General features: G+C 31.1%; 3 protein-coding genes across 5 annotated transcripts; 2 read left to right on the plus strand and 1 right to left on the minus strand.

Moving 5' to 3' along the window:
• The first annotated feature begins 9,431 nt into the window (after positions 1 to 9,431).
• Positions 9,432 to 11,215, plus strand: LOC105767615 (phosphoglycerate mutase-like protein 1). Its single transcript, XM_012587187.2, has 9 exons — positions 9,432 to 9,545; positions 9,636 to 9,743; positions 9,833 to 9,912; positions 10,025 to 10,160; positions 10,241 to 10,315; positions 10,443 to 10,531; positions 10,611 to 10,730; positions 10,839 to 10,883; positions 10,996 to 11,215. The coding sequence occupies exons 1-9, from the start codon at positions 9,486 to 9,488 to the stop codon at positions 11,078 to 11,080; spliced, it is 798 nt and encodes a 265-aa protein (XP_012442641.1). The 5' UTR covers positions 9,432 to 9,485; the 3' UTR covers positions 11,081 to 11,215.
• Positions 11,216 to 11,336: 121 nt separating this feature from the next.
• LOC105770248 (uncharacterized) lies at positions 11,337 to 15,214 on the minus strand. Its single transcript, XM_012591360.2, has 11 exons — positions 15,051 to 15,214; positions 14,739 to 14,957; positions 14,551 to 14,646; positions 14,349 to 14,437; positions 14,109 to 14,237; positions 13,655 to 13,775; positions 13,426 to 13,510; positions 13,222 to 13,331; positions 12,392 to 12,543; positions 11,917 to 12,013; positions 11,337 to 11,833 (listed from the first exon to the last, which is right to left on the minus strand). The coding sequence occupies exons 1-11, from the start codon at positions 15,129 to 15,131 to the stop codon at positions 11,546 to 11,548; spliced, it is 1,467 nt and encodes a 488-aa protein (XP_012446814.1). The 5' UTR covers positions 15,132 to 15,214; the 3' UTR covers positions 11,337 to 11,545.
• A 7,300-nt stretch (positions 15,215 to 22,514) lies between these two features.
• Positions 22,515 to 25,212, plus strand: LOC105769803 (uncharacterized). Of its 3 annotated transcripts, XR_008196334.1 has the most exons (3): positions 22,515 to 23,952; positions 24,453 to 24,755; positions 24,842 to 25,212. XR_008196334.1 is itself a non-coding variant. In XM_012590681.2 (2 exons), exons 1-2 carry the CDS (start codon positions 22,614 to 22,616, stop codon positions 24,847 to 24,849), a joined length of 1,347 nt encoding a protein of 448 aa, XP_012446135.1. In that variant the 5' UTR covers positions 22,515 to 22,613; the 3' UTR covers positions 24,850 to 25,212. The 3 variants fall into 3 exon arrangements, 2 of the variants coding, with proteins under 2 accessions (XP_012446135.1, XP_052487647.1); XM_012590681.2 differs by lacking the exon at positions 24,453 to 24,755; XM_052631687.1 differs by lacking the exon at positions 24,842 to 25,212 and having other exon boundaries at positions 24,453 to 24,790.
• The last annotated feature ends 2,075 nt before the right edge of the window (positions 25,213 to 27,287 follow it).

The following is a 27,287-nucleotide window of genomic DNA, read 5'->3' on the forward strand; positions in this document are numbered from 1 at the left end:
AGGGTTGAAATAAGGTTTTTTAATTTATTTAAAAACAGTAAATTAATACATTTCAAACATAATGTACTAAAATAATGTAAAATAATAAAAGTAGAAAATAGTATATTTTTAAAGTAATAAACTCTAGGGAAAAAATACGAACAAATGACCGAAATAAGGGTCTTTTAATTTATTTAAAAACACAGTAAATTAATACATTTCAAACATAATGTACTAAAATAATGTAAAATAATAAAAATAGAAAATAGTATATTTTTTAAAGTAATAAACTCGGGAAAAAATACGAACAAAGGATCGAAATAAGAGTTTTTTAAAATTTATTTAAAAAACACTAAATTAATACATTTCAAATATGAGGTACTAAAATAATGTAAAATAATAAAATACAAAAATAATATATTTTTATTGAAAGTAATAAAATCTGGGAAAAAATACGAACAAAGGGCCGAAATAAAGATTTTTTTAATTTATTTAAAAAACACACTAAATTAATACGTTTAAAATATAATGTACTAAAATAATGTAAAATTAAAAAATATTATATTTTTTAAAAGTAATAAAATTCGAGAAAAAATACGAACAGAGGGCCAAAATACGAACAATTAGTGCCGTCTCTGCCACAGGCACCAAAGGTGCCGCCTATGGCAGGCCCTCCTTCAGACATGTTTTTTTTTTAACTTTTTTTTGTATTATTTTGGTAAATAAAAAAGTTTATATTATCTTGGTATTTTTTATTTTTATTTTTGTAATATTTTAGTAAAAATCCAAAAAAAAAAAGTTGATAGGTAACCTTTGATTATCATTAATGCTAGTATCAATATCTGTTTTTACTTATTTTTATTTTTATTTTTATTTTGGGTTAAATTCAACTAAATCCGAATTAGAGTTTTCCCTTGTTGGGTTTCGCATCATCTTGGGTCACTATAAATGTCACAGTCCACAAACATTAGTCATGAGCCCATGACTAGGGTGCACCCAATAGCACAAATTGTTCATATAAATATTGAGCTTATTTAATACGTAAAAATTCAAAACTCCAAGATCATTTTAATTCTAGAAGGTGGGAGTTAAGAGTGCGATAAGTATATTATAAGGTATTAAAAAATAAAAAAATTTAATCACTTATAATATAAAAGTATAAGTTTGAAAAAATTTTGCACTAATGAAGATACCCTTTATTTTTATCATATTACTAAATTCACATTTAAAAATATTTATAATTTAATTTAAAATAATTAGTCCTGAATTAAAAAAGTTGAGATTTCTTTAAAAATAAATTGTGATTATTTTATCGAGTTTAAAATAAAATTATAACTTGAATAAAGTCTAAACATACTTATTTCCAATAAGTAAGGTTAAAGTATTATTTAAAAAAGTCTAAATTATTTTCATTTTTATAAGTAAACTTTATTTTCATATTTATTAGCATGATAAAACAAAATTATATCTTGAATAGAAGTTTAAGCATACTCATTATCCATAAGTCAAAATACTAATAACTAAGATTAAAATATTATTCTAAAATTTTGAATTATTTTATTTTTATAAGTAAACTTTATTTCATATTTATTAAGATAATAAAATAAAGTTATAATTTGAATAGAAGTCTAAGTATATAAATATAGATTGATTTTATCTTTTAATTATCATTTAATTAGAGTTAGAGTTATATATTAATTAAAATTTGAAATTAGATTTATAAATAACATTAGTAGCATCTAAAGAAATCATCAATAAAAAATGAAAATTGTTAGCATTAATAAGTTAAAAGTATTTCAAAAGAAATATTCGAACAACAATGACATTGGAGAACACCGAAAAGACATGTAAAATCGGTTTAATTGAGCGATAACATAATATAATATTATGTTATTTAAAAAATTAAAAGTTGTTTATTCAGTATAAAACAATTACTTTTTATATTTTCTTTTTACCTTATCATCATCATCATTTTATTATTATACATGGAGTTGTAAATAGATGAGAGAAAGATTTAAAATATATATATATATATATATATATATATATATATATAATTACCATATAAGATTTTAATAATTATTTTTATTCATCATTATTAATTGTGTTTATTAGTTTAACCTAAATATCTTTCATATTTAATCAATTTGATGTAAATATCTTTCGTGCTTATCATACATCATTATTATAATTGATGCATGTTATTTTATTTTTTTATTTTAATTTAATTTTAATATAGTTCTAAATTTTTATATTATTTTCAACTTTTTATTTATAAAATATTATTTATTTTAAACATTACTTACATTAAATATGTTATATATTATATATTATATATTATATATTTTAATTTATAAAGTTAAATGCATTTGTTCACCAGCATTGTAGGTGAGAAAGAAATCTAGTATAAATAAATGTGACACTTATTACACTTTTAATTCACTTGTGGAGTCTAAAAACTTTAATGGTGTATCAAATAATTAACCGTAAGTTATAGCTTATTAGGTTTGTTGAGTGTTTTGTGAGTCTGTCTCTTAAGGAGGCTAATTTCTTTATTTATATGATACGGTTCTTAGATGTGACGTCCTAGGTAAGCTCCCATCCATGCCAACACATACTCTATTTTAAGACTAACACGTGTTCCCCAAGTGTGAGTTCACTTGTATAGTGATGCGAATCCACCACATATGAACTCATATAAGCGAACTATGCATGCGATCACTACTGAAGTAAAGAGGATCGGGTTGGTCCCAGTTAGGTAAGCGGGTAGCGGATCAATAATGATAAACAACGATTAATTTAATTTCTGAAAAAAAGTTTAAATGGTTTAAAACTTAAAAATAATTGAATTTTAGTAGTTGATGCAATGGAGATTTTTTATATCATTGTTAATAGTAACACGAGAGAATTGAGTTTTCATGTTATTGGAGTTATTAGGTTTTAGGTTGTTGAAGTCAAATCCAAGCCCATTAGGCAAACAGGTAATGGATGTTTTAGACTCATTAATCTAAAGCAAATGCCTTAAATATGTGAATTGGAGTCACATAATTTAGTACATTGGATGGTCCAAATAATTATTTTTGGGAAAAGGGTTTTAGCTCTACCATCAAAGATACATGCTTTGGCCCAATTATGTAAATAAATAAAAAAATACCATACAATTATTTATAACTTAAAGCAAATAGGCACATTTAAATTTAATTTAATTCCTAACATGATCGAGAGCCAAAGATGAAATTTCAGTGTATTTAAGGATAAGAAAATAATGAATCAAAATCTGTCAAATACAAAGCTGGATATATAACCTTGTCAACAGACTAACTACCAGTAATACATTATACAATCGTAATGTTAAGGAGGCCCATCTCCACAACCAATGAATGAAGAGTAGGATAACGAAGAGCTTTGGTAAAAATGTCAGCTAGTTATGTTTAATCCTCTCGTGGAGTGAATGGTAGTTTGATTGTCACAATGTACAAAGACACATGAAGGATATTAACATTGAATGAGGATAACAGAGCTACTAAATATAAGATTTTTTTATTCAAACTAACGACGACCCAGGATAAATGATGTCACACTCAATATTTACGAACATTTCATTTATTCATCCACTTATAAACAATCTTAAACCTATCAAAACTTTATGCAAGTGTAGTACACCCTTCCAATGATCCATTTAACAACTAATAACGCCAAGTACATAGCTTATTTAGTTATCATCTTTTTAACTAAACTCTTGTTTCACTACTTATCCAAATTATGGTTTCAAATTAAGATTCTCATCGTAATTACTTACATTTTGATACCTTACCAATTCATAGGTATAGTTTGATTGTAAATTATTGGTTAGCATATTAATAAATAACACGGAATACAAAATTGGATATACGAAATAACATCCTCATCTAATCTGAACATTGTTGAGAATTACTAATCACACCCATTTTGTACAATTCGTACTTATTTAAACGTAAGATATAATAAGGCAAGCACTCTGATGGTGAAATTTCAAACACATTCATCCAATCCGAGATTAGCAAAAATTAATATTTTGTAATCAATCACAACATTGCTATTTTCTATTAATATGTCAACCATATCTAAAACAACTTCCTATCGGATTTACCAAGACTTTTAGTCAATGTTCTTATAGTTTCTCACTTCGGAAGGGTACACAATTTCATTCTTTTTTGTATAGTACAATCATCCTCATTTACTACTGCCACATAATTACTCACTTAAGGACCACACATTCATTTCTTTCTTTATTGCATAGTAAGAATAATCTTACCTTGACCAACCAAGTACATAATCATTTCTATTTGATTCTCCTACTAGTTACTACATCTTTTAATCATGCATTTTAATTGTTGGATTTAGTGCCACCCTACTGTTTTTTTTCAAATTTAATCACCTTTCACAAATTAATTTTCTCATTTAATTATATTATTCAACACCTAAAACATAAATGTTCATACATCTATTCACTCCATCATACTCACTTTTTTCATACCACAATCACTCATAAGTTATCATGTTTAGCTGTTTCTCTTACCAATAATATAATTGTATATTATTTCTACTGCGCTCACATGTTCCACATTTTTCAAGATTTAGGCATAAAACTCTAAACTCAATTTAACATTTCAATCAAAAGAAAATATATATTTAAGTATACACGAACCACGCCTCCTATTATTACAATAACAACAATACCAATCAAACTAAAATTCAATAAATTATATTATTTATCAACTACTAATTCTCATAAATAAAATTCATTTTACCATTTAACCCCGCATATAACATTACCATTAAATTCATCATCTACCTTTTTCATTTTAACTCATATATTATTTCCATATTTATTAATTTCTTCTTTAGTAAATCAATGTTTATATATTTAAATATTAGGCAAGTATTACTAAATGTCGTAATTCTAACATGTATAAGTTCATAACCAGTTTTCTCATAATTTGCATAATTTAACCACTTGTTACCAATTTTAATTCACATAATAATTCTTTTTAAAATTATTATTTTATTGAAAAATGGGTGATGAAACAATGCCTAAGTAGTGTGCATTGTTTATAAGTTGGGTTTTGACAAAAAATTTGTCCAATATTTGAGTTAAATTGGGGTTGAGCAGATATAAAATTATTAGGCATAATAATTTATTTAACCTTTAAACATTTCAAAAATTATATTAGCCTTTCATTTAATTTTTTTGTCTTTTTAACCCTTAAGCTTCCAATTGTTGGTCAAATCATCCTAAAATAGATGAAAAAGTTAATGTTCATTAACTTTGTTGATGTGGCATATATATCAATTGCCATGTGAATGCTAAGCCAAAAATTAATTAATTTTTTAAATTTAAAAATTCATAAAAATTATTTTAAAAAACTAAAATTATTAAAATGTATAAAAACATTAAAAATTATTTTTAATATTTTTAAAAATTAATTAATTGCTAACGTTGTGGAGTGCCACGTAGATGCCACATCAACAACGTTAACAATTAACTTTTTCATCCACTTTGGGTTGATTTGATAAAAAATACAAGTTCAATGGCTAAAAGAGGCAAAAAATTAGATGAATAGCTAAAATGACTTTTTTTTTGTAAAATTGGAAGGTCAAATAAGTCATTATATCAAAATGATTAATATCTTACTTTGACTCGACTTATGAACAGGTTTAAAATGGAGCAATTCTGATGATGGTTTATCTGATCCTGATATATAAAATAATGATTTTACCTTTATATATAATAATTAAAAAAATAAAACTATAATAATGCACTGTCGAATACATCTTGAAGTTGTCTAACTTTCGTATATTTATTAAAATGTAAAATTATCATTTTACTCTTATCTAATGTATTTTTTTATATAATAAGATTGTATTATATACTAGATATCTTTAAAAAGATTGAAGTAGAGCAGTCATGATAATTAATAACATCTGATCCGACCCGTATGCATCAACGAACGTACTCAAGTTGGTGAAGCGACTTTACTGGGTCAATGAAGTCCGAGGGATGGGGATTTTCTGTGGGCTTTCCGTTTCCCTAGTGGAAACTGCTTTGTATTTTCCACATATTTGCTAAGCAAAAATAATAAATTATAAAAAGAAATACTTTTATTTGGACCGACTGACTTAGTCGTCACTGTTGTTAACACGTGTACGTACCCAAAATTTTCCTTAAGCTAAGAGCCTAAGACCCACTAATTAATTGTTCTCATAAAAAAAATGACCGAGTAATTTCTTTTAATTATATTCACACACCCTGGCTCGTTTATTTATTTTTCTTATGATATAATATTGTTACTGTATTTAATTTCATCATCATTGTTATTTTCATATTAACAATAAATAAACGCATCGTTCATCTAAACTCACTTTAAGAATTTCACATTTTAATGGTTGCTTTGAGTCTATAATTACTAAAATTATAATGATTTACATATAATTTTTGGTAAGGTATAAATACAAAACAAATTTGGAGATGGTGCAGACTAGACCTGTCCATGGGCCGGGCCAGGCCAGGTCGGGCCCATAAAAAATTTTAGCCCATTTACTAGGCCCGGGCTCGACCCGGCTCGAAATATGGGCCTGATATTTTGCCCAGGCCCAGCCCGGAGAAAAAATATGGGGCCTGAGCCCGGCCCGGCCCGGCCCGTTTTAAATTAAAATTAAAATTATTTTTTTAATAAAATTAAAACTAATTGTTATTAAAATTAATTGTTAGTAAAATTATCAAATTATTAATAGTTAATTGTATTAATTGTTGTAATAAAATCTAACATTTGATTAGTAAATTTATCAAATTATTAATTGTATTAATTGTATTAATTGTATTAATTGTTGTAACAAAATCTAACATTTGATTAGTAAAATAAACTTGATGTTTTATTATTATTATTTTGTAACACTAGTCAAGGAAATGAAAGTAAATAAACTTAAAATAAAAAACTATTATATTTTAAAAATAAAAAATATATATTTAATATTTTCCGGGCCCGGGCCAAAAAAGCTTACCCGAGGCCCGGCCCATTTTTTAAACGGGCCTAAATTTTTGCCCAAGCCCATATTTTGGGCCTATATTTTTACCCAAACCCTCCCATATTTCGGGCGGGCCATCGGGCCGGGCCGGACAACCCGTCCCATGTACAGGTCTAGTCCAGACATTGAGGAATTTAAGGGGTTTTTGCCAACAATATTGTTGTTATTTTTATTATAAGTAATAATCTCAACCACTCTACCTCTTTAGGGAATTTTCATTTCTAAAAACAAACTTTAGACATACAATTTACTCAATCATAAACCATCTTTATATCTCCCTATGTAATGATGTTCATTTAGCTTATGAAGGTTATCATGAGCGGTGAAGTCAAACAAATTGTATATTTTTAATGAACTATATTTTCTTATTTAATTTTATTATTATATTAACTCATAATTCTACCATTTTAAAAATTTAATAATTGGATAAATTACATTAGTAACCACTCAACTATATTTTTCTTTTTGGTTATCCAACTATGAAAAGTCAAAATGACCACTCAACTATCAATAAATTTCTTTTTCAGTTACCAAACAATAAAAAGTCACAAAATAGTCACTCAACTATTCAATTTTATTTTTTATCACCCAACTATCTTGGATTTTTGGGTATTTCCATTTTACGTTAGCTAGTTATTGATTAAAAAAGACAAAATTAAAAGGTTAAGTGATTATTTTATAATTTTCATAATTAATGATCAAAAAGAAAATTGTTAATAATTGAATGACTATTGTGATCGAAAAAATTATAGTTAAATTTTATTAATTTTGGGTGCCAAGCAGCAACTACCAAGCAGCTTTCTTATCCTACCCTTAGTTACCGTAATTTGTGAAGAAATTAAATATTTGTTTAATCGAGGTTAATTTCTGTTAAAATTTAAAAAATCATGATAAAATGATAAAATCAAGAGCACATTAATTTAATTTAGGTTAAATGTTGAACATAATGATACATATTACAATTATGTAGGTATAATTAAACTAAGAAATTTAGATTTGATATATTAATAAGATGGGAAATTCTTAAAATAAATTCATTTAACTCTATTTTAAATAACGTGACCAACAATATATAAATTCGTATATCAAACATTAAATAATACACGTAATATAACAAGTAAATAGCAGTTGTTGAGAGTGGTTGACCGTTCCCTAAGTTGTCAACAAAACGGGTTTCCAAAAGAAAAACAAAAGGAAAACAGTCGCTCCACATCTATTCACGCGTTGAAAAAGGAAACCATATAATCCCTGTTTTCACGTTGCATGGATTTGATTGATAAACAAAGACATTTCATGAATTAATTAATTTTATCATCGTCAGAAATTTTAATATAAATTAAATAAAATTATAAGTAAGCCTTTCATCCCGCGGTTGGCGTTAATTAAACCAAGTTCTCAATTTTTCCACGGCTTTCCTTTGGTCCCAAACTCTTTCCTTTGATTTTTATTTTCTTCATAATTTTCTTGGCAAACAAGGCCAAGACTTGCAGTTTGCATGCCAATTTTCCTTCTACGGAATGTTTATGCATTTTAATGGTATTATTATATAAGTTAGTATCAACTAAAGATGGCTAACGAAACTGAACTAGTATTAATTGAATTAACCGAACTTTTTAACTGTTAATCAAACCGAAATATTTCGATTAATTTAGTCGGTTAACCAAATTAACCAAAATTTATATATATATATTTTGTTAAAACAAGTATAAAACATATCAAAAAATAAATTGATAATATCCATTTAACCAAATTAAAACTACATATAATTTGTATTATTAATTATTAAATTTGGTTAATTTAGTTAATTCGTTGATTACTCCATTTCTAATTGAATTAACTGATAACTGAACTTCTAAAAAATTATTATCCGACCTCCGACCGATTAATCGAATTAGATTGACTCAATTGGTTAATTCGATTTTAATCGAAATTTGAACACCCCTAATATCAACCAAAGTAATTCTGTAGGGGATGGATCATTTACACTAATATAAAATTTAAGGTTAAAATGTTAAAATATTAATCATATAAAAATTATAAAAATATGCAAAATTACTTAAATTTGACACCGGTATAAATGAGTTCCTCCCAAGAATAGTATATAATATTATATAGAATTTGAAACTTGAAAGTTGTTAGGAAATTTATATATTGTAAGTCAAATGGTAACTAGTTTTCAAAGTCCTTTCCAGTTTCATTCTTAAGTTCCATACTTTTTCCTTCTTCATACGCTCGCATAATTCCACCATTATTAAATATTTAATTAGGAGCCACATAGCCATGGTCATATGAACCAACCTAGAAAAATACTCATCTCAATTTCTCTCTCACAATATATATATATAAGTAGTTATCCCCTGCAGCGTTTTAAATAACTTAATTTTGCATCACAATAAGCTTTCTTCTATTTCCTTAGATTTACTTGACATTTGCAGAAAGTTATGAACACCACGGCAGCTCAATTTCCTTACCCATGGCAGCGTTGCAAAGTTATTCACTTGGTATGAACTTGGTTTACATGTATAATATACCAACGCCAATAAAGGGCTTTTCTTTTTTATTAAACCGTAGACGTCACTTACGAGTTTCAGGTGAGGCATGGACAAGCAATGCATAACGTAGAAGGAGACAAGGACCGTAATGCACTGTTGTCTCCTCACCTATTTGATGCCCAACTCTCCCCGTTGGGATTGCAGCAGGTAATTTAATAACCAGTGGCTTCTTATATATGGATCGTCAAAAACTTATATATAATGATCATGTTTAATCTTTACATTTTTTTTTTCAGGTTTGTAAACTTCGCAAGGAGGTTCATGCTAGAGGGCTTTTTAAAAGGATCGAGTTAGTGGTCACCTCCCCTTTGTACAGGTAAAAACATAAAATTTTCAAACTCCTTGTAGTCAAAGGTTGATGAGATAAGTTATTGTCATATATATTTGGATCCGAAGCTAACGAGCGTTGATGGTATCATAATTGTTAGGACCATGCAAACTGCTATTGCAGTTTTTGGTAATGAAAGCAGCGCAGATGAAGGGAATACTGATAATTTTTCTGCAAAACCCGGTGGTCCCGATTGCCCCCAAATCATGGCAGTTGAGCTTTGTCGAGACCGCTTGGTATGGCTTAATTAAATCTATCATTTTAAATTAAACCATGTTATTGGAGTTTTAAACTGGAAATTTCATAATGGATGCAGGGGGTTCGACCTTGTGATATGAGGCGAAAGGTTAGCGAATGTGAAGCTCTTTTCCCTTCTATTGACTTTTCAATGGTAAGGTCGTTAGCCGCCGTTATTTTATCTTTAAACATTAATTAATTAAGATGATGTCAGATAGTACAAGTGTTCAATTAATCCGTATTAAAGTATGCATATCTTATATTTGTTTTGTATCGATCAGATGGATGGCGAAGATGACAGCATGTGGAATCCGGACATTCGAGAGCCTGAAGAGGAAATTGCTGCACGGATGGTCTTGTTTATGAACTGGTAACAACAATTGGATGTGAAATCTTGGCCCGGTTTTGTAATTACTGGTTGATGAAATTATATTTAATTCCAATTCCAGGTTGTGGACAAGGCCAGAACAGGATATAGTGATTGTCAGCCATGGCATCATACTTCAGCAAATATTAAAAGTACTTGGAAATGACTGTCATCAAGCTGTTAGCTCTGCCTTATGCCAACGGTACTCACCCTTAACCATTAAATAATTTGTATTTTGAAAGCTTTCAAATGTTAAATGTTTGTGAATTGTGACTGATGATGATTTAATTTTGCCTGATCTGATCTTTAGCTTCGACAATTGTGAACTTCGTTCGGTGGTCATTGTCGATAAAAGGTAAATTATGCTTTTTTATCTTTTTTTTTTTTTGGTTTGCAAATTTTGAGTTAAAGAGCGACATTGAACGACGCCGTATCTTATGCTTAATCGCTGCCTTCAACTATTGCAGCCCAAGGGCAGTGGATTCAATGCTTTGCTCACCAAGAGATGTTGCAAAGCAGCAGCATGTGTTAAGGGAGGAAGTTTCCAACTAATTGGACGTTACACTGTTGGGCTCTCCAAGAATTCTTTAATCTGTTCATCCAATTTCTATTCTTTGATCTTTCTTCATTTGTCTTCTTAATTTTAAAGGAAATTTGACCAAAAAAATGTACGCTCAATTGTTTTATTAATAAAGCTTCCGTGTTTATTGAATTCTTCTTATTCATGTTAAACTCAATGCAAAACGGCTTTTGAAATAGACATCAATCAAAGTTCAGAGTAACATCTTTTTATCGTGGCAAACAAGGAAAACTCAAAAGGCACATATCTTCATACAAAAACTATTGCCATTTCAATCAAAAGTGTCCAATGGCATCGAAAATGGTTCTCAGAACAAAATTTCCTTTTAAAAAAATTTGTTTTCTATTATAATTTGAAGTAATCAATCATAACACTACTTGATATGATATTGATTCTAAGAAGGCTCCTTATTACTACCGAAATGTTCACCCACTGCACTATGATTTTCTTACAAACACGAAACCTACTAATACTGAGAGGAGGAGGATGATAACAGCTGCAACGAAGTAGAGACTGGGTGACTTGCTAGTTTTCTGGCTATTTTCTTTGCCGGTAATTTCTATGTTCTTTTCTTGGGTAGAGCTTAATGTCGAACAGTAAGGGATGACTACATCCCAAAAAGATCTAGTGGACACTCTAATGGCTTCTTCTTCAGGTTCCAAAATTTTTGATGCATCATTTGGAGCTTCCATGGACATCAACTCAACACAATGATCTTTTAAAACCTACTAGCGCATGAAAACAACAAATTAGAAAGCACAGAAATATGTTACCCTCCAATTAAACAAAGAAGAAAAAGAAGAAGAACCTCAAGTGTCTCTGATGGTTGGAGATAGTCACAGATATATGTACCCGCCAACCATGGAACAAAGACTCTCCGAGGTAGTGAAAGATTGCAATTTTTCCTGTACCAATTTGTTTAGCATGCAGTAGAGAGAATCAATATTGCAAAAATATAAGGGGATTAACAGGTACTCTATGAGGTGCAAGCTTAGAAATGGAGGGAAAAAAACACGTATATAGGAAATGAAAATAATGATTTAAGAATGAACACGAAAAGCATAGGCTATTTTGGAAGCCACTTGTGAACGATGCTTTATTGTAATCAATAATGCAGCCACAACATAGCCAGATCTTGAATTTAATAGCATGAAGCCATGATGGTAATAATGTACAGAGAAAAGAGGAAACTAGACATTGGATGACAGACAGCAATCAGTATTCTAACTAGAGTTAGGTTCCTTTGATAAAATAAAGACTTATCAACAGCACAGCTAATGCACCTCAAGGAGTGTAAAACGAGTTGGGAAACCGGCTTCTCAGAAGCTAAGTCATTTCCTGCTTCCTTAATTCCATTGTCGATTGGCCCTGGGTCTTCATCTGCTTCATCACAAATAATATCGAGCCTGCTTCGCAAACTCCTGATGATATCATCCTGATCACAGCCATATACAGTTGCACAAGACAATATTATAAACCCATGTCATTCAAGCAAATAAGACAGTTTGTTTTTTGGATTGAGAACATACAAATAACCTTTGAACATTAGCGTTTCAAAAATGTTCTCATCACAACAAGGTGGTTTTGAAGAAATTGGGTAATTCAATAAAGACAAAGTGAAGACAAAATATGCTATATGCTTGTGTAAAGAACATCAAATGAACTATGCCATGTCAAATAAAATAAATTAATATGCTACATGAAAAGGCTTGCATCATAATAGGACACATAAGCATAGTTTAAAGATGACATAAGACTCAAAAAGACTCTTCAGACCAAAGTTTTAGGGGTAATATGCGTCTTTTGATGTGCAAGAGAATGTAAGAATTTAGGTGCATGTGTTTGTACTGAATTTGTCAACAGGCCTCCCTCAACTAAAATCAGATAATTTCACATATTGAATTCCAAATATTATATTCTACTCGTATCCATTTGGATAAACAATTGAAATAAACTGGTCATCGTTTACATTCATCTTGCACAGAGATGGCAACATCTAATCCCTTTTATTTACCAGGACAGGCATTTCCATGTCAACACTTCAAATATCAAAACGAGACCAAGTTATCATCTAAATCAAGACAAAAAGTACAAAATAGAAGAAATGGGTTACCTTTATATCAGCAACAGCTTGTGAAATTGGTTCCTTGGAATTCAAGAATGAAAAGGAACATAGAGAGCCAGTAAAATTGACAACACCTACAACATCTTTCTGGCTGCATGCTTCACAAATTTAAACAATTATTATACGTTAGTTTTAACAGTATAAACAACATGAAAAAGACAATCAAGTTCAAAATAGAAACGGCCAGATCACCTTCAATGTACATATCCTTCATAAATGGTAGAAGCAACTCAACTTCATGCAAACCCTCTGTGGTGCATGCTTCATCATTAACAACCTAAACAATAGAATAGCATCAGAAGAAATTACCAGTTCAAAGGTGAAGGAATTATTCAAGAAGTAATGGATATTGTTCCATAATTATAAAGATTAATGAATAAGATGCCTGGACATTTAAGAGGTTGATTAGAGCAATTCTCACCAGGTTCCCATCAATCACAGCTTTTGCACCCTGCAGCTCTTTAACATAATTAGAAATTCCATTACAGAGAACATCAACAAGCGTCTCAGATTTTGATGTTTTCTCTTGATAAATTGGCAGCCTGAGTAACATATACCTTTGTTGTTCAAAAATGACTAAAGACATACTTTTGATGCTAAAATAGCTAGCAAGAAAATATCAACAAATGTATCAACTATCAAGAGAAGCAAAAATGCAAAAGTGAAACTAAGTTCCAAATTAAGCATAGCTATATGGTAGCCTAATACTTTAGCGAAAAGACTGTAAAGAAGTTATGAGGAAGCAGGCAATAAGAGATGCTAATGAAAGTTTGGCGAACCCCATATGGAACAAAGAACAAATTCAACAGGAATGATCAAGCCAAACAATAGAAATCTGGGATGGGAAAGAAGTTTGAGAAATAGATAATAGTTACCTAAGATCAAAATTGTACAAACACTTAAAAGTTTGAAGAGAAGTTAAGACCCTTCCCATTTTGAAGTCACAAGGCCGTAAGCTGCTTGACGTAATATTTGATGACAGTGTACAATTCCGACATGTCCATCTACCAAAGAAGTGTAATTTTGAGGTCAAATTAGAAATTGAACTTTAACAACTGAGGAATATCAAACATCAATAACAAATAACGAGTACAGATACAGTTCTTGTAAAGTACCTCCTTGGGCTATAACATATGTGAATAAGCAACCTTACATCAAGGTCATCCTCCAAAGTGGAAGCTGCTTCAGCAACTCCCTTCACAGTCTGCAAAAACCATTAGATTTATTTCAGATCATAAATTGGTGAAACCAAAACTTTACTCCTAACGAAAACATGCCAAACTTAAATAAAAATGAAGCAAAGATAAAGTGAAACACCTGGCACAGCACCATGGTCGAATTCTTGAAAGCGGCCTCACTTGCCCACACATAAATACCCACTACTTTGATTCCACCCACCATCATTCTTGACACCTTGATTCAACAACATTTACATAATTTAAGGGAAGAAATCGAATTCAGTTCACTAATTCAAAGTAAACAAATAAATGAATGAATAAACGCACTTGGCGAGCATGTTCAGCGACCCAATCCTTGTCAATGACCAAATTAGAGGAAGAATCAGACGTCTGAGATTTGGATTTCGATCCCTTTTTCTTGTTGTCTTTTGCTGGCTCCAAAACCGAACAAGCTGGTTGTCCGGCGTCGTTTTGAGGAGTGGGTACTAAATCGAACACGAAGCCGCGGTCCAGAGCGGAGTTGAGTTTCCCTATCACCAGACCAACCTGCATTTAAACGAGCAAAAACGAATTTAACATGAAATTCTTCAGAATTCATCGATCTCTGTAATTTTGTTTCAACGAGAAAACGAAATGGACCTGAGCCGGTTCTGAAGATCGGGAGAGACGATCCTCAGCTAGCTGGAGTTGGCTTTCTTCTCCGACCACTGCTTTCACCATGTTTGTTTGACTTCAGTGAACAAACAGATCGAAGTCGAACCACCTTAGATTTCAGAGCTTAGCAATAAGAACCGGAGAAGAAATCATGAGACAGAAAACGGCGTCGTACCGCGATCATGGACTGGAAATGGGCTCTTGGTTAGGTCTCTCTTGCTTTGTTTGAGGACATTTGAAATGGGCTTCTTTTAGCCATTGTGCTTTATATGGGCTTCATCATCAGTCTCATAAACTTCTTCTTTTCTTTTAGGCCCTGATAAATAATTTTATATTTAGGAATCTTTTTTAGCTTTTAAATATGTTACTAAATACATAAACAAATAATTAATGCATTAACCTTTGTATTACAAAGTTTGGTCTCATTAACCTAAATGAATGGACGAATCCACACGTGAAATTAGGGGCATCAGTGGGGCGGGTTTCACGGGTCCCATCTCACTTCACACTCAATTGGGTAGCGATTGATACAAGTTTCGTAGGTGGATGGGCGAGGATGGGGACAAAAGTTAGACCCTTCGTGGGTGGTGAGGCAAGTGTGGGTATGATCTTGTACCCGTCTCATCCCCACACGCCGCGCATAATGTAATAATCATATTTAACAAATAAACATTTATAAAATTTTAATTTTGATAACAGTACTCAAATCGCGTTCACTGTTAGTTTTTTTAGAATAAAATAACAAGGAGAGCACATAACAGTTTTTCACCCAATTTTAACACACCTCACTCCTTCAGTTTCTCACTTTCTCTGTTTTACAAAAAACCCTAAATTTACTCACTATTGTTCCACGCCGCAACTTGCAAACTTGAAGCTCCTGTTTAACTGATACTTATAAATATATTATATGGAGTGGGTCGTGGGATAGATATAGCAGGAATTAGATGGGTCTGGGGACCCACGTGGGTGGTGAGGCGGGGATGATTTTGGGTTTTATGCTTGCAGCGAGTCGCGGGATAAGAATAGGGATGAAAATTCCCCCACACCCGTCCCGCCCAATTGACATCCCTAAGTGGAATTACGGTGCATTTGTTGGAGGCATTGCCTGCGGCCGAAAAGATGATAAATCTCCAAACAATTCTTAACTGGCATTGCCATTAATATTAATATTTTTAATTGTTGTGATATTAAATATAACAACAATAACTTTTGTTTTACCTTGAATCAATTTCTTTCAATATAAAGGGAATGCTTCATTGTTACCGTAGCAAAATTAAAATCATCTCAAGAATTTCAAATCAATTTCTCCAAAATGGAGAGACAACCTTTTATATTTTTCAAATTTAAAATTTAATTTTATATTTTTAATTTTAAGAGTTTTATTTTTATTTTTCAGTTGTTAACAAAAAAAGTTATAATAAATTTGAATTTAACAAAATAATTTTAAAATAATATATATATATATATACATATAAAACTTATAAAATAATAAAATGTTTAGTGAAGATATTTATATATATATTTTTATGTTTACATGTCAAATGCGTATTAAAAAATTTATGAATTTTAGTGTTTGGCCGTATTTAAACTTTATCCACATTAAAGATTTGAGTCACAAGAATTGTCTACTCATAATGAAGGTTAATGATTTCCTCTTGTTAATATCAATTTGAAATGGAATGAACAAATATATCTAACATTTATGGATTAGGTGATAGTATCATTTAAATTTTAATATTTATAATAAAGGAGGATGGGTGTCTGGATTTTAGTAAAGGTGTTGTTTCAATTTTATAAAATAAAAGGTGATTTTAATCTTTCATTTTATTTTTAAATTTATGTTTTTATTAATTTATTCAAAAATAAATAGAAAAGTTGACATTTTTAACTTTCTTGATGTTGTAAGTGATTGTCACGTGGATAACATGTAAGTATTTAATTAAATTTTAAATTTTCAAAAAAATATAAATTATTTTTAAAATTAAAATTTATTTAAATTATTTAAAATATAAAAAATATATTTTTAAAATTTTAAAATTCTAAAAATCAATTAAATGTTGATGTATCATCTATATGGCAATTCACGATATACCACATGAGTAAAGTTAACAAACGTTAAATTTTTCATCCATTTTTTGGGTGATTTGATAAAAAAATACAAATTCAAATTTTAAAATAAATGAAAATTGAATAAATGATTAAAATAATTTTTTTATAAAATTGAAGGATTAAAAAAATTATTATGCCTTTAACAAATCCCCAGCTGCAATAATAGGTGACCAAAACTAGAGTTGTCTATGAGTCGGGCCAGATGAAGGCTTGCTTGAAAAATGAGAGGGTTTCAGTAAAAATATAGAATCAAAAAATAGGCTTGGGCAAAAAAAAATTCATTTAGAAAATATATCAGGCCTTGAGTAAGGTTTTTTTGGGCCCGACCTGAATTTTTAATTAAAAAAAACCTTTTATTTTTCTATTTTTTGTTGTTGTTTTCCCATTTTTTTTACTACTATTTAACTATTATGCTACTCTTATTTTATTGTTAATATTTGAATATTGTATAACACTTTTATTATTATTTTTTGTTACTATTTTAGAGGCATTTACTTGTTAAATTACACTTACTTATTTGAATATAAAGACTCTTTTAATCTATTTTCAATTTGTTAGGAAACATTTATTTTAATATTTCTAGTGTATTTAATGTATTGCATTTTTTAAAAAAAATTATATAAAAAATAAAGTTAAAAGAATTAACACGAGTCGAACCTAAATTTTAATATATTTATCTGCTCTAGACTTAAACAAAAATTTAGAATCATCTTTCAGATCGAGTTAGAATCCGACCCCACCATCACAACTCTATATCAAAACCATTTGATAAAAATAATCTTGGAGTCCAATTTTAGAATAAAAAACCGTGATGCACTAATACGGGACCGAAACAGAAGTCATCATGTTGCAAAGTGACGAAGACCTTGGAATATGGGTTGGGTTAACGAAACGGAGCAAGTTCCAAATACCAAAGTTTAAGGAAATAAGGAGGAACTAGACAAGCTTTGGAAGATTGCAGGTTTGAAATTATTAAAGTGTGTAATATGTTTTTAAAATGATAGAATTTTGTTTTGGAAAAATAAACTGAAAGCCGTATTTAAAAAATGGAAAAGAAAATGCCGAAGCAGAATATTTGTTTTTAAATCCTGCAAAAATATGAAATATGTATGAAATCAAGAAACATAAAAAGCAGAGGGTGAAAAAGTGTTTTCAAAGTCCCTTAGGTAAACATTATGATACCTACCAATGATTAGCCTTATTATTTTTCCTTTTAACTTTCTGATATTTAATAATCGTATTACATTATATCTTAATTAAATTTAAATTTAAAATTTAATCGAAAAGTAAAATCTTCCTATACCATATTTTTATTTACATAATTCCATTTAAATAATATTAAATTTCAACCTAGTCTATGCGTAATTTCCACTATTTTTCATTTTTTATTTGTATATTCTAATAATTTTGGTTTGTTTTGGCAGCATATTAGTATTACCAGATGGGTCCAGTAACAACTACACTCAGCGGCAGACCAAAAGCGAATCCTTCCCGCTGCTCCATAAACTTTCACCCCCAATACAATCAAAAACTAATAAGTCGACAAAAAACCAAAGGCTTTTGCCGTTTGTCGTGTCTCCGCAGTTGATTTCTTCCGCCCACGGGTTTTATTAAAATTTAAGTATTTATATTCACTTTTTAAGAATTTTTGAACTTTTGTGTATTCTTCTTTATCCAGGCGTCGTTGATGTCAAATAAAAAAAATGCATTAATATTATGTTTAAATAAAAATTTTGCTTTAAATTATAGCACTTTTTCAATTACATAATTTTTATTAAAATAATATTATTTATAAAATTAAAAATTTTATCATACGTGTATGCATGTAGAAATTATGTATTTAGAACATAAATATGGATTTGAAAACAACATACAATAAATAATATATATGATTAATGGATGTAATAAAATATGCATAATAAAATTAAAATGCATAAATAAATTAAAATGGAAGTTTTAATCGAGTGGTAAATTTTAAAAAATTAATTTAATTGTTATAGATTCAAATCCTACAATATGCATATTTTATTCTTTTTAAAATAAAAAGACTAAAGTATCCTCAAATAATATAAAATACGGAAGATCATTTTGTAATTTCTTAATTGAATTAATGTTCGATTGACTCCTAACACTCACTTAATCAGGAATTTTATTAATAATATAAATTATGCCATTGTTATTCTTGTAGGATTCACAAGTGATATTTTAATTAAATATTTTTTAAAATTAAATTTTTATTTAATATTATATTTGCAACTGTCACTCTTTCTATTATCATTTTTTTCTCATTATCTTCCATTCATGCAAGGAGTGATGAAAACCCGTAGGGTGTAGATGCCAACCATGGAGAAACCTTGCTCACCAAAACTAGCATAAACACTTTCAAATTTAGCCACCAACAATAACGTATTATCATAATGTCACGACCCATGTACAAAGGAAAGTGACCAATGCATGCAAAACAACCTAAGGCAACCATTTGAGCAAATTAGAGTTACTTAACTTATCAAGACCAGCTCAACTCTTTACTTGGAGCCTAGTGACCTAGTGAACCACTATAGTAAATTGTAGTTATTAGAGTAATTTTGTAATCCTAAGGATAAGATTATTGAGAGTTTAAATTCCTTATGAATCTAACGTATAGATAGGTTTGAATTTGAGTCATTAATGTAATTCAATTTGTATTATTGGGGATGTAGGGGGCTTAACTATAAAAGAGGAATTTCCCACCTCATTTCTAATCATTTTCACTTAGAGTAATTAAATTGAGAGCATTCACTTTAAATGCTTTATTAAGCCTTATTTACTTTCTCACTTGTTTCGTCAATTACTTTTTTACCATTGGTGACTCAGAATTCTTTTGAGATTATCATATTTCGAGGGTTCAGGTTAACTTATGCAAACTTGAAGTGAATTTACCGCTTAAGGTCACGCAGTTTTCTAGGCTAGGTTCGTTAAAGTGCTTAGTTGAGATGACAAATCAAACAGATTGTCAACATGTCTCACTAGAGACCCATGGGGGCAAAGAAATGTAGAAATTCAAGGGATATTATATAGGCGATAAATGGAAGAGTTTCCAAACTCAAAGAATCCATGGGTGGTGTAAAGAAAAGCCTTGAGGTGGTTGAGGGTCGCATCATAGAGTTGGACTCTATAGTATGAGCTTAAGGAGCAAATACAGGATACACCCAATGTCACTGTGGAAGAGATGTAAAGGGCTCTTAACTCCATTGTGAATATGCTGACCTAGAGGGATAATGCTCTCGAAAAGCCATGATGGAGGCTTTGAAGAAACATGTGGAATAGCTCGATGGGGAACTTGTTCTGTGCAAAGCAATTGTGGGTATTGGGGTGTGAGTCGAGACACACAAACGCAAGATTAACGTCCCTAAACTGAAAGAGTTTAAGGGGACCGGGTCTATATATTTAATTAATGTTGCCCTTTTGTGGTGGCGGCGTAGTGCACAAACGAAAAGTGAGGTGGCATCAATATTGGGACTTGGGTGCAGGTCTAGAAAGAATTCAATGAATAGTTTTACTTTGAGTATGTTAAAGATGAGGTTTGGGCTAAGTTGCGACGACTTCTGCAACAAGGCACTATTTGGGAGTTTAGTGAATTAATGATCTAGATATTTGGCTAGCGTGAGATAAATACATTTTTCTATTTCATGTATAGGCTAAGACCTTGGGTTAAGCTTGAGTTACAGTGAAGAGGTGCCCAAGATCTTACCAAAGCTATGACGACAGTTGAGTCCTTGATTGAGCTTGACATTAAAAAGGTCAAGTTTGAATCTTCATAGGCCAAGGTGAAGGGCAATGGTAGGGGAGATCAAGGACAATCCAAGAATGGCAATGTGAAGTCATGGGCAAGGAAGTTGAAGTCTAATAAGCCAACGGAGAAAAAAAGGGATAACGAGCTAGTGAAATGCTTATTTATGTGATAGTTTACACAAGATGTGAGACTACTAAGAACGAGCCAAGCTTACCGCCATTTATGAGGAGGATGTCGAGCCAATGGATGAGGCTTTGATGCTTGATTCTTTGGTACTAAATTTTGCCAAGGTAAGAAGAGGTTGAAAGTAGAGAGGGTTGATGTTTATAGACATCAACATCGCAGGCAAACAAAAGAGTGCTTTTGTTGACACATGAGAATCCTGCATATATTGCTTTAATACTTAATTATTGTTTTCACTACATTCAAATAAAGCAGCCTAAAAATCAAATTAATATTAATATTTTATTTTTATTATAATTCACACTATTGTCAATAACTCCATATCCTTACCCTATGTTTCGGTAAATAATTATAAAGGAAAAGAAATGAAATGAAGGTTAAAAAAGGTTATGGTGCTTGTTTATTTTGTCTAATAGATAAAATTAGTAAAGTAACTCATGTAAAAAATTCTAATAGGATAAAAATATATTCTTTATATTCTTTTATAAAATAACTCATGTAAAAATTAATAGGATAAAAATATAATTTCGCATATAAAAGTAACATCACTTTTTTTTCCATAGTTTTTCTCCCAATTTGAAGTAAATAAAAACATGTAACTTGGGAAAGTAAGGGAAATTCAACTCTCTTTTGCTTTCCATTGCTTAAATAAAAGAAACAATTGAACCCCAAGTTCTAGTTTATTAGTCTGGTATTCATTTTTCTTAGGAATAACTTGCGTTCAAATCATTGTTATACTAAAAAATAAATCCAAACAAGAGAAAGGTTCTTTACTTTCCTCAAAATGTAATTTTTTTTACATGTCTAAAGTTTCCTTCATGTGGTGTCAATTGAGTTAGTGCTCAATCCTCTATGTTTTTTTGGTATGTCTAGAGCAAATGGTTACTTACTTTCCTCAAAATGCAATATTTTTAGGTATGTCCAAAGTTTCCTTCATATGATGCCAATTGAGTTAAGGCTTATTCTGCTATATTTATTGGTATGTCTAGAATGAAAGGTTATTTGCTTTCCTCTAAATGCTTGTTGGGTATGTCCAAAGTTTACTTCATGTGATGTAAATTAAGTTAAGGCTCAACCTATCAAATTTATTAAATAAATCAAGAGGAAAAGATTTTCCTCAAAATGCCATATTTTTTTTGGTATGGTGTAAATTAAATTAAAGCTTAAATTGCTATTTTTTTACGAATATTAATTGACAGTCCCTCCATTTTTTCTTTCCGTAAAAGGACAATATAGTTTGCCATTGTATCTATCTTTGTTGGTCATGGTAATATTATATTATTAAACTTTATAACAAAAGAAACAAATAAAATAAATAAAGGCATTTGCTTTCACGCTTCTAAATTATTTAATCCAATCCAGCTCCAGCTGGGTCCACCACGCCCACATTGCAAAAGTAATAATCAAACCTCCATTCTCCGCTGTTTTTCATTTTTCAATGGAACCCTAAAGACTAATCCCTCGAACCTCACCAGTTTCATCCCATGGAAAACTTCTCCTACTCTTCTTATCCTGAATCCGGCGATTCTTCGCCTCGTTCCAGAGAAATTGAATGCGAAAATCAATCATGGGACGAGTCGCCCTCCCTCAATGCTACTAATAATAATGTTAATTATAAGGTTAAGTTTATGTGCAGCTATGGGGGCAAAATCCAACCGCGTTCCCACGATAACCAGCTCGCTTATGTTGGTGGAGATACCAAAATCCTCGTCGTTGATCGCAACATCAAGTTCTCTGCTATCATGGCCAAGTTATCTTCTCTTTACGGTGGGGATTCTGAGGTTTGTTTCAAGTATCAGCTTCCCGGTGAAGATCTCGACGCTTTAATTTCCGTTACCAATGATGAAGATCTGGAGCATATGATGATGGAATATGACCGGTTGCATCGTTCCTTTGCCAAACCTGCCCGGTTGAGGTTGTTTCTATTCCCGTTGAATTCGCCGTTGGTGGCGTCAGGATTTGAAGGGAGTGAACCGAAGTCCGATAGGCAATGGTTCATTGACGCATTGAATTCGGTGCAGATTCAGAATCTCGATGCCTCTTCCCCTCCTACTGTGGCGGTTCTGGCGGCAAATCCCGATTTTCTATTCGGGTTGGATAAGGTGAATGTGCCGGATTCTGTTCCTCCGGTTGTGACGGTGGCACAGGAAGTTGTTGCGAAGGATGTAACGGCGGGATCAGACTGTGGATCGGAGGACCAGCATTTGATCACGGACCCAATGGTATCTCCAGCAGAGATCCAGAGGCAAATCCATGAATTACAGAGGATGCATATTGCTGCTACACAAGAACAAGGCATTTTGCAGAGAAAAATCGATGAATCAAATGCTAGAGCTTACAATACTCAAGATTATTCAAAAATGTTGGATAAAATTGCCACTTCACCGGTACCAGTATCAACTCCGCTGCAAATGCCAATTCAAACGGCGTATTTAAGCTCTGCTGCTTATTCGGTATCTGCGACCGCAGCCCCCGCAAACCAACCAGTTTACCTCATTCCGACTCCTGCAGCCGGAGTTTATCAACGGCCTCCGACAATACAACAGGTAACTGTACCAGCTGGTCAACCTTACTACGGGGTACAGCGGGTGTTTCAGGATGTTTACCGAGAGCAGTCGGTTTACAATGCGGTTCCATCCACGAAGGTTGGGGCGTACACTGAGGGAATCCAAGTTATGCAGCAGACGGGTGGGATGCCTGAATCAGGATATGTACAGGTGGGTTATGATGGGGCAGGAAGGCAGGTGTATTACACGGCGGCGCCATATCAAGGGATGCCACAAATGGCGGCATCTGGTAGTGTCCCGGTGTTAAGTCAAGATGGTAAGGTTGCTGCGAATGCTAATGCTCCTCCTCAAACTTCTTCTCTGTGATTTCAATTAACAATTTGCCAGTATCGTTTTGTTTATCAAGTTATAGTTATAATATAGTACTTTGAATAACAATAAATATTTTTATAGGTTTTGGTGAATTCTTCGATGTTTTATGGAACTTTTCAACAATTTATTTTAAAAATTTTCGGGTGATGTTACCTTTGACATTGTTTGATGTGTATAAGAAAAATGGATTTTCATAATGGCAGTAAATTAAGTTGCTGATTTCCTGATTAGTTTATTGCAATCGGGCAAGCTCCTTTCAGGTTAAACAAATCCTTAAAACCCTGCTGAAAGTAGAAAAGTAAATATTTTACATCGTCTTAACAAGTTCATTACTCCGATGTTGTCTGTTCTTTTGGAGAGAATTACGGTTGATGCTGGGTGTTATCTGATTGAAGTTTTAATTCAATGTTTGATTGTTAATCCATGTTACTTTGGGATCTTCAGAATTTTGGACCTTCTAAGGATCTGGATTGGGTTTATTACTGTATTTGGGCGGCGTATATTTGTAGCTATAGTCTTGCTTTGAACATTCTAATCAAGTTACCATGTCCCGACGCATCCATGTGATTTTGTTGTTTCTTCAATATGCATCATCCTTCATTTATACATATACTTGCTACCTTCCCTACGACGGCTACTAGTAATTGCTTCCACGCCTCCTTCCATAACCAGAACCTCTAGTTCTAACACTTACTGCTCTATATTCCACCGGTGTCGTGTTGTCTGGGGTGGCCATATCGGCATTTGGTATTATACACCTTTTCTCCTCCTATTCTCAAACTCACGATTAGATTCATGGTTGATTTTTAAAAGTAACTGAGCACCTGTTGCAGGAACCTAACGCACGCTGTGTGGCACTTAATTATTGGAGCTTTTCTCATTGTTTTTCCAAGCCGTCATTTATAAATCTCTACAATGACAGTGACTCCACCGTCACCCCCTTTTGTGACTATTCATTGGTCTGATGACGAAAAGTAAGATGAAGCTTGTTTCCATAACGCCAGGTATAAATAAAAGTTAAGCAAAGCCACAGCCTTCCCATGGAGAACTTTACAGCCACCATGAAATGGCCGTTCATTCTTGCGGTTATTAATCTCATACTACTATTTTTTTTTTCTTTCAAGAAAAGCAATCATGTAGAGCCACAATTTATAGATAAATTTGGGGTCTCCAATATGAAATAAATCTGGACGTGTTTGAACCATGTTCAGCATGTAGGATACCATTTGTCGAAGCAAACAAACATCAACGAATACAGAATAAATGAACTAATTAGATTACTCACCCATAAATGGCCCGGTCTAAGGTTCCTCTCAACCTTGGCTGTGAATCTTAGTTGTTGTTTGCCTGCTGCAACAAAGATCCAAGCTTATGGCAACAATTTGTGCATCCACTCATTCTACTTCTTGTTCATTAATTTAGTTTCGATGCTGAATCAAACTTTATACAGTCTGGGACCTCTTACCTAAAGGAAATTCTAAAGCTCAAAAGCATCCTTGTACTTTTTACAAGACAAAATGATGTGTCGGATTTGAAAATTATCCTGAGAATTTGGGTGACCCTATTTGAAGCTTTCATGAAATGTTACATCTCTTTTGCTTGAGAAAGGTTTCGTGATATAATTTGAGAAAGGTTTGCTTGAGAAAAGTGGAGCATAAAACGCTGATTCTCCGACCTGAATGTGTGCATCGAGGAAAAGACATAACTTCTTTCTTGCTTGCTTTGTTTATGCTAAGATGCATGACATATATTTTTCATTTATTCTTATGCTATGATGCTTCTTCTATTGATAATATTATTAATGCTGGATGATAATGTGAGAAGCTAGGATTGGATTTATTGGAAAAGCCTACTGGCTTGGGGTTAGATGCTCCCTTTATTTTATTTTTGTATTTGACTTGTCTTCCAGTTTGATTTTATTAATGAAATTGTCTTTTTTTTCAAATAAAAAATAAAAAATTTAGGCAACTATTTTTTAGTGTACAATTAAAATGTTAGCACTCATGTGCATTATATAAACACACATTATATTAAAAGAGAACTGTTCAAATAAAGATTTAGGGTTTAGGTTTACAACTTATTTTTTAGAAATTTGAACTTAGATGAGTTAAATAAATAAACATTTATAAATTATTGGATCAACCAGGACCGGTATAATGAGACTCGAGAATTTTAATAATAATAAATTAAAGAAGATTTAAAATAAAAAAGAAAAAAGTGGTAGTTGAGGCCTCTTCCACTTTCTTCCCACCTGAAACTTCCGTCTAGGGAGACATTCCCCATCTTCTCCACTTCTTTAATCTTTTATCTTTTCTAGCCCTGACAATATTTTTTTAGGTTGAGAGGGTTAATTAATGTCCAGTGACCTTGATCAAGATAATGATGTAGAAATAAAAATACAATGATTGTCTAATCATTAAGAAAACTAAGATATTTAATGTAATTTTTATATTAAAATGTAAATTATCATTCGACACTGACTAAATTGATAATAACTAAACACGTGGCTAATGTTTCACAAATGATCTTCTTCCCAAGACAATAATTAAGCCCATGGGGTGTGCATCAATGTTGTTCTCCATTCTCTTTTCTTCCCTCTAATGTTAAGAAATAGGACTTCTAAGGACTAGTTTGACAATGCTTTTGAAAAATTATAGAAAAGTATTTTTGAGAAGTGTTTTTAAAAAATTTGGTTTAAAATTTGAGTGTTTAGCATTACTTTCAAAAAGTATTTTGAGAAATAAAATGTCCATTTTAAACATATTATTATCAAGTAACAAATATGCATTTAAATAATATTTAAATTAGTTAATATTATTATATTTTAGTAAGAATATAAAATATAACTTGTTAATATTTTAATATATGAAATATAAATTTTAAATATTTTAAGCAATAAATATTAATTATTTATAAAATTTAATTAGAATATATAAATTATATTTTAAATATTTAAATATAACCATTAAATATTTATAATTAGTATTTTAAAGAATATTTTTTTATTTTAATTAATAATTTTAACACATTTGTAATTAAGCACCAAGAAAAAAAAAAGAAAGTACTATGTTATTGGAGGGGTGAAAAAGTAATTAAGCATTAAAATGGTTTTTGAAAAGCACTTCTGAAAAGCCAACAATTTCAACAAAAAACAGTTTGTTTAACACAGTTTTTCTTCCAAGAGTATTTTTAGAGGCAGAAGTGTTTTTTTTAAGCACTGCAGAACATGCCCTAAGTAACAATATAAAATTATGAATTCTCAATGGAACCAACAACCCT

This window comes from Gossypium raimondii, chromosome 5 (genome assembly GCF_025698545.1).
Source record: "Gossypium raimondii isolate GPD5lz chromosome 5, ASM2569854v1, whole genome shotgun sequence".
NCBI lineage: Eukaryota > Viridiplantae > Streptophyta > Magnoliopsida > Malvales > Malvaceae > Gossypium > Gossypium raimondii.

Bases quoted from the DNA above. Each gene is read 5' to 3' on its own strand.
- LOC105769803 (XM_052631687.1), top strand. From the start codon at position 22,614: ATGGAAAACTTCTCCTACTCTTCTTATCCTGAATCCGGCGATTCTTCG.
- LOC105770248 (XM_012591360.2), bottom strand. From the start codon at position 15,131: ATGGTGAAAGCAGTGGTCGGAGAAGAAAGCCAACTCCAGCTAGCTGAG. The intron at 14,438-14,550 runs GTGTTTCACTTT...TGGTTTTTGCAG, and splicing joins CGACCATGGTGCTGTGCCAG to ACTGTGAAGGGAGTTGCTGA. The intron at 13,332-13,425 runs GTGATCTGGCCG...AAATTTGTGAAG, and splicing joins GAAGGATATGTACATTGAAG to CATGCAGCCAGAAAGATGTT.
- LOC105767615 (XM_012587187.2), top strand. From the start codon at position 9,486: ATGAACACCACGGCAGCTCAATTTCCTTACCCATGGCAGCGTTGCAAA. The intron at 10,161-10,240 runs GTATGGCTTAAT...TAATGGATGCAG, and splicing joins AGCTTTGTCGAGACCGCTTG to GGGGTTCGACCTTGTGATAT. The intron at 10,884-10,995 runs GTAAATTATGCT...CAACTATTGCAG, and splicing joins GTGGTCATTGTCGATAAAAG to CCCAAGGGCAGTGGATTCAA.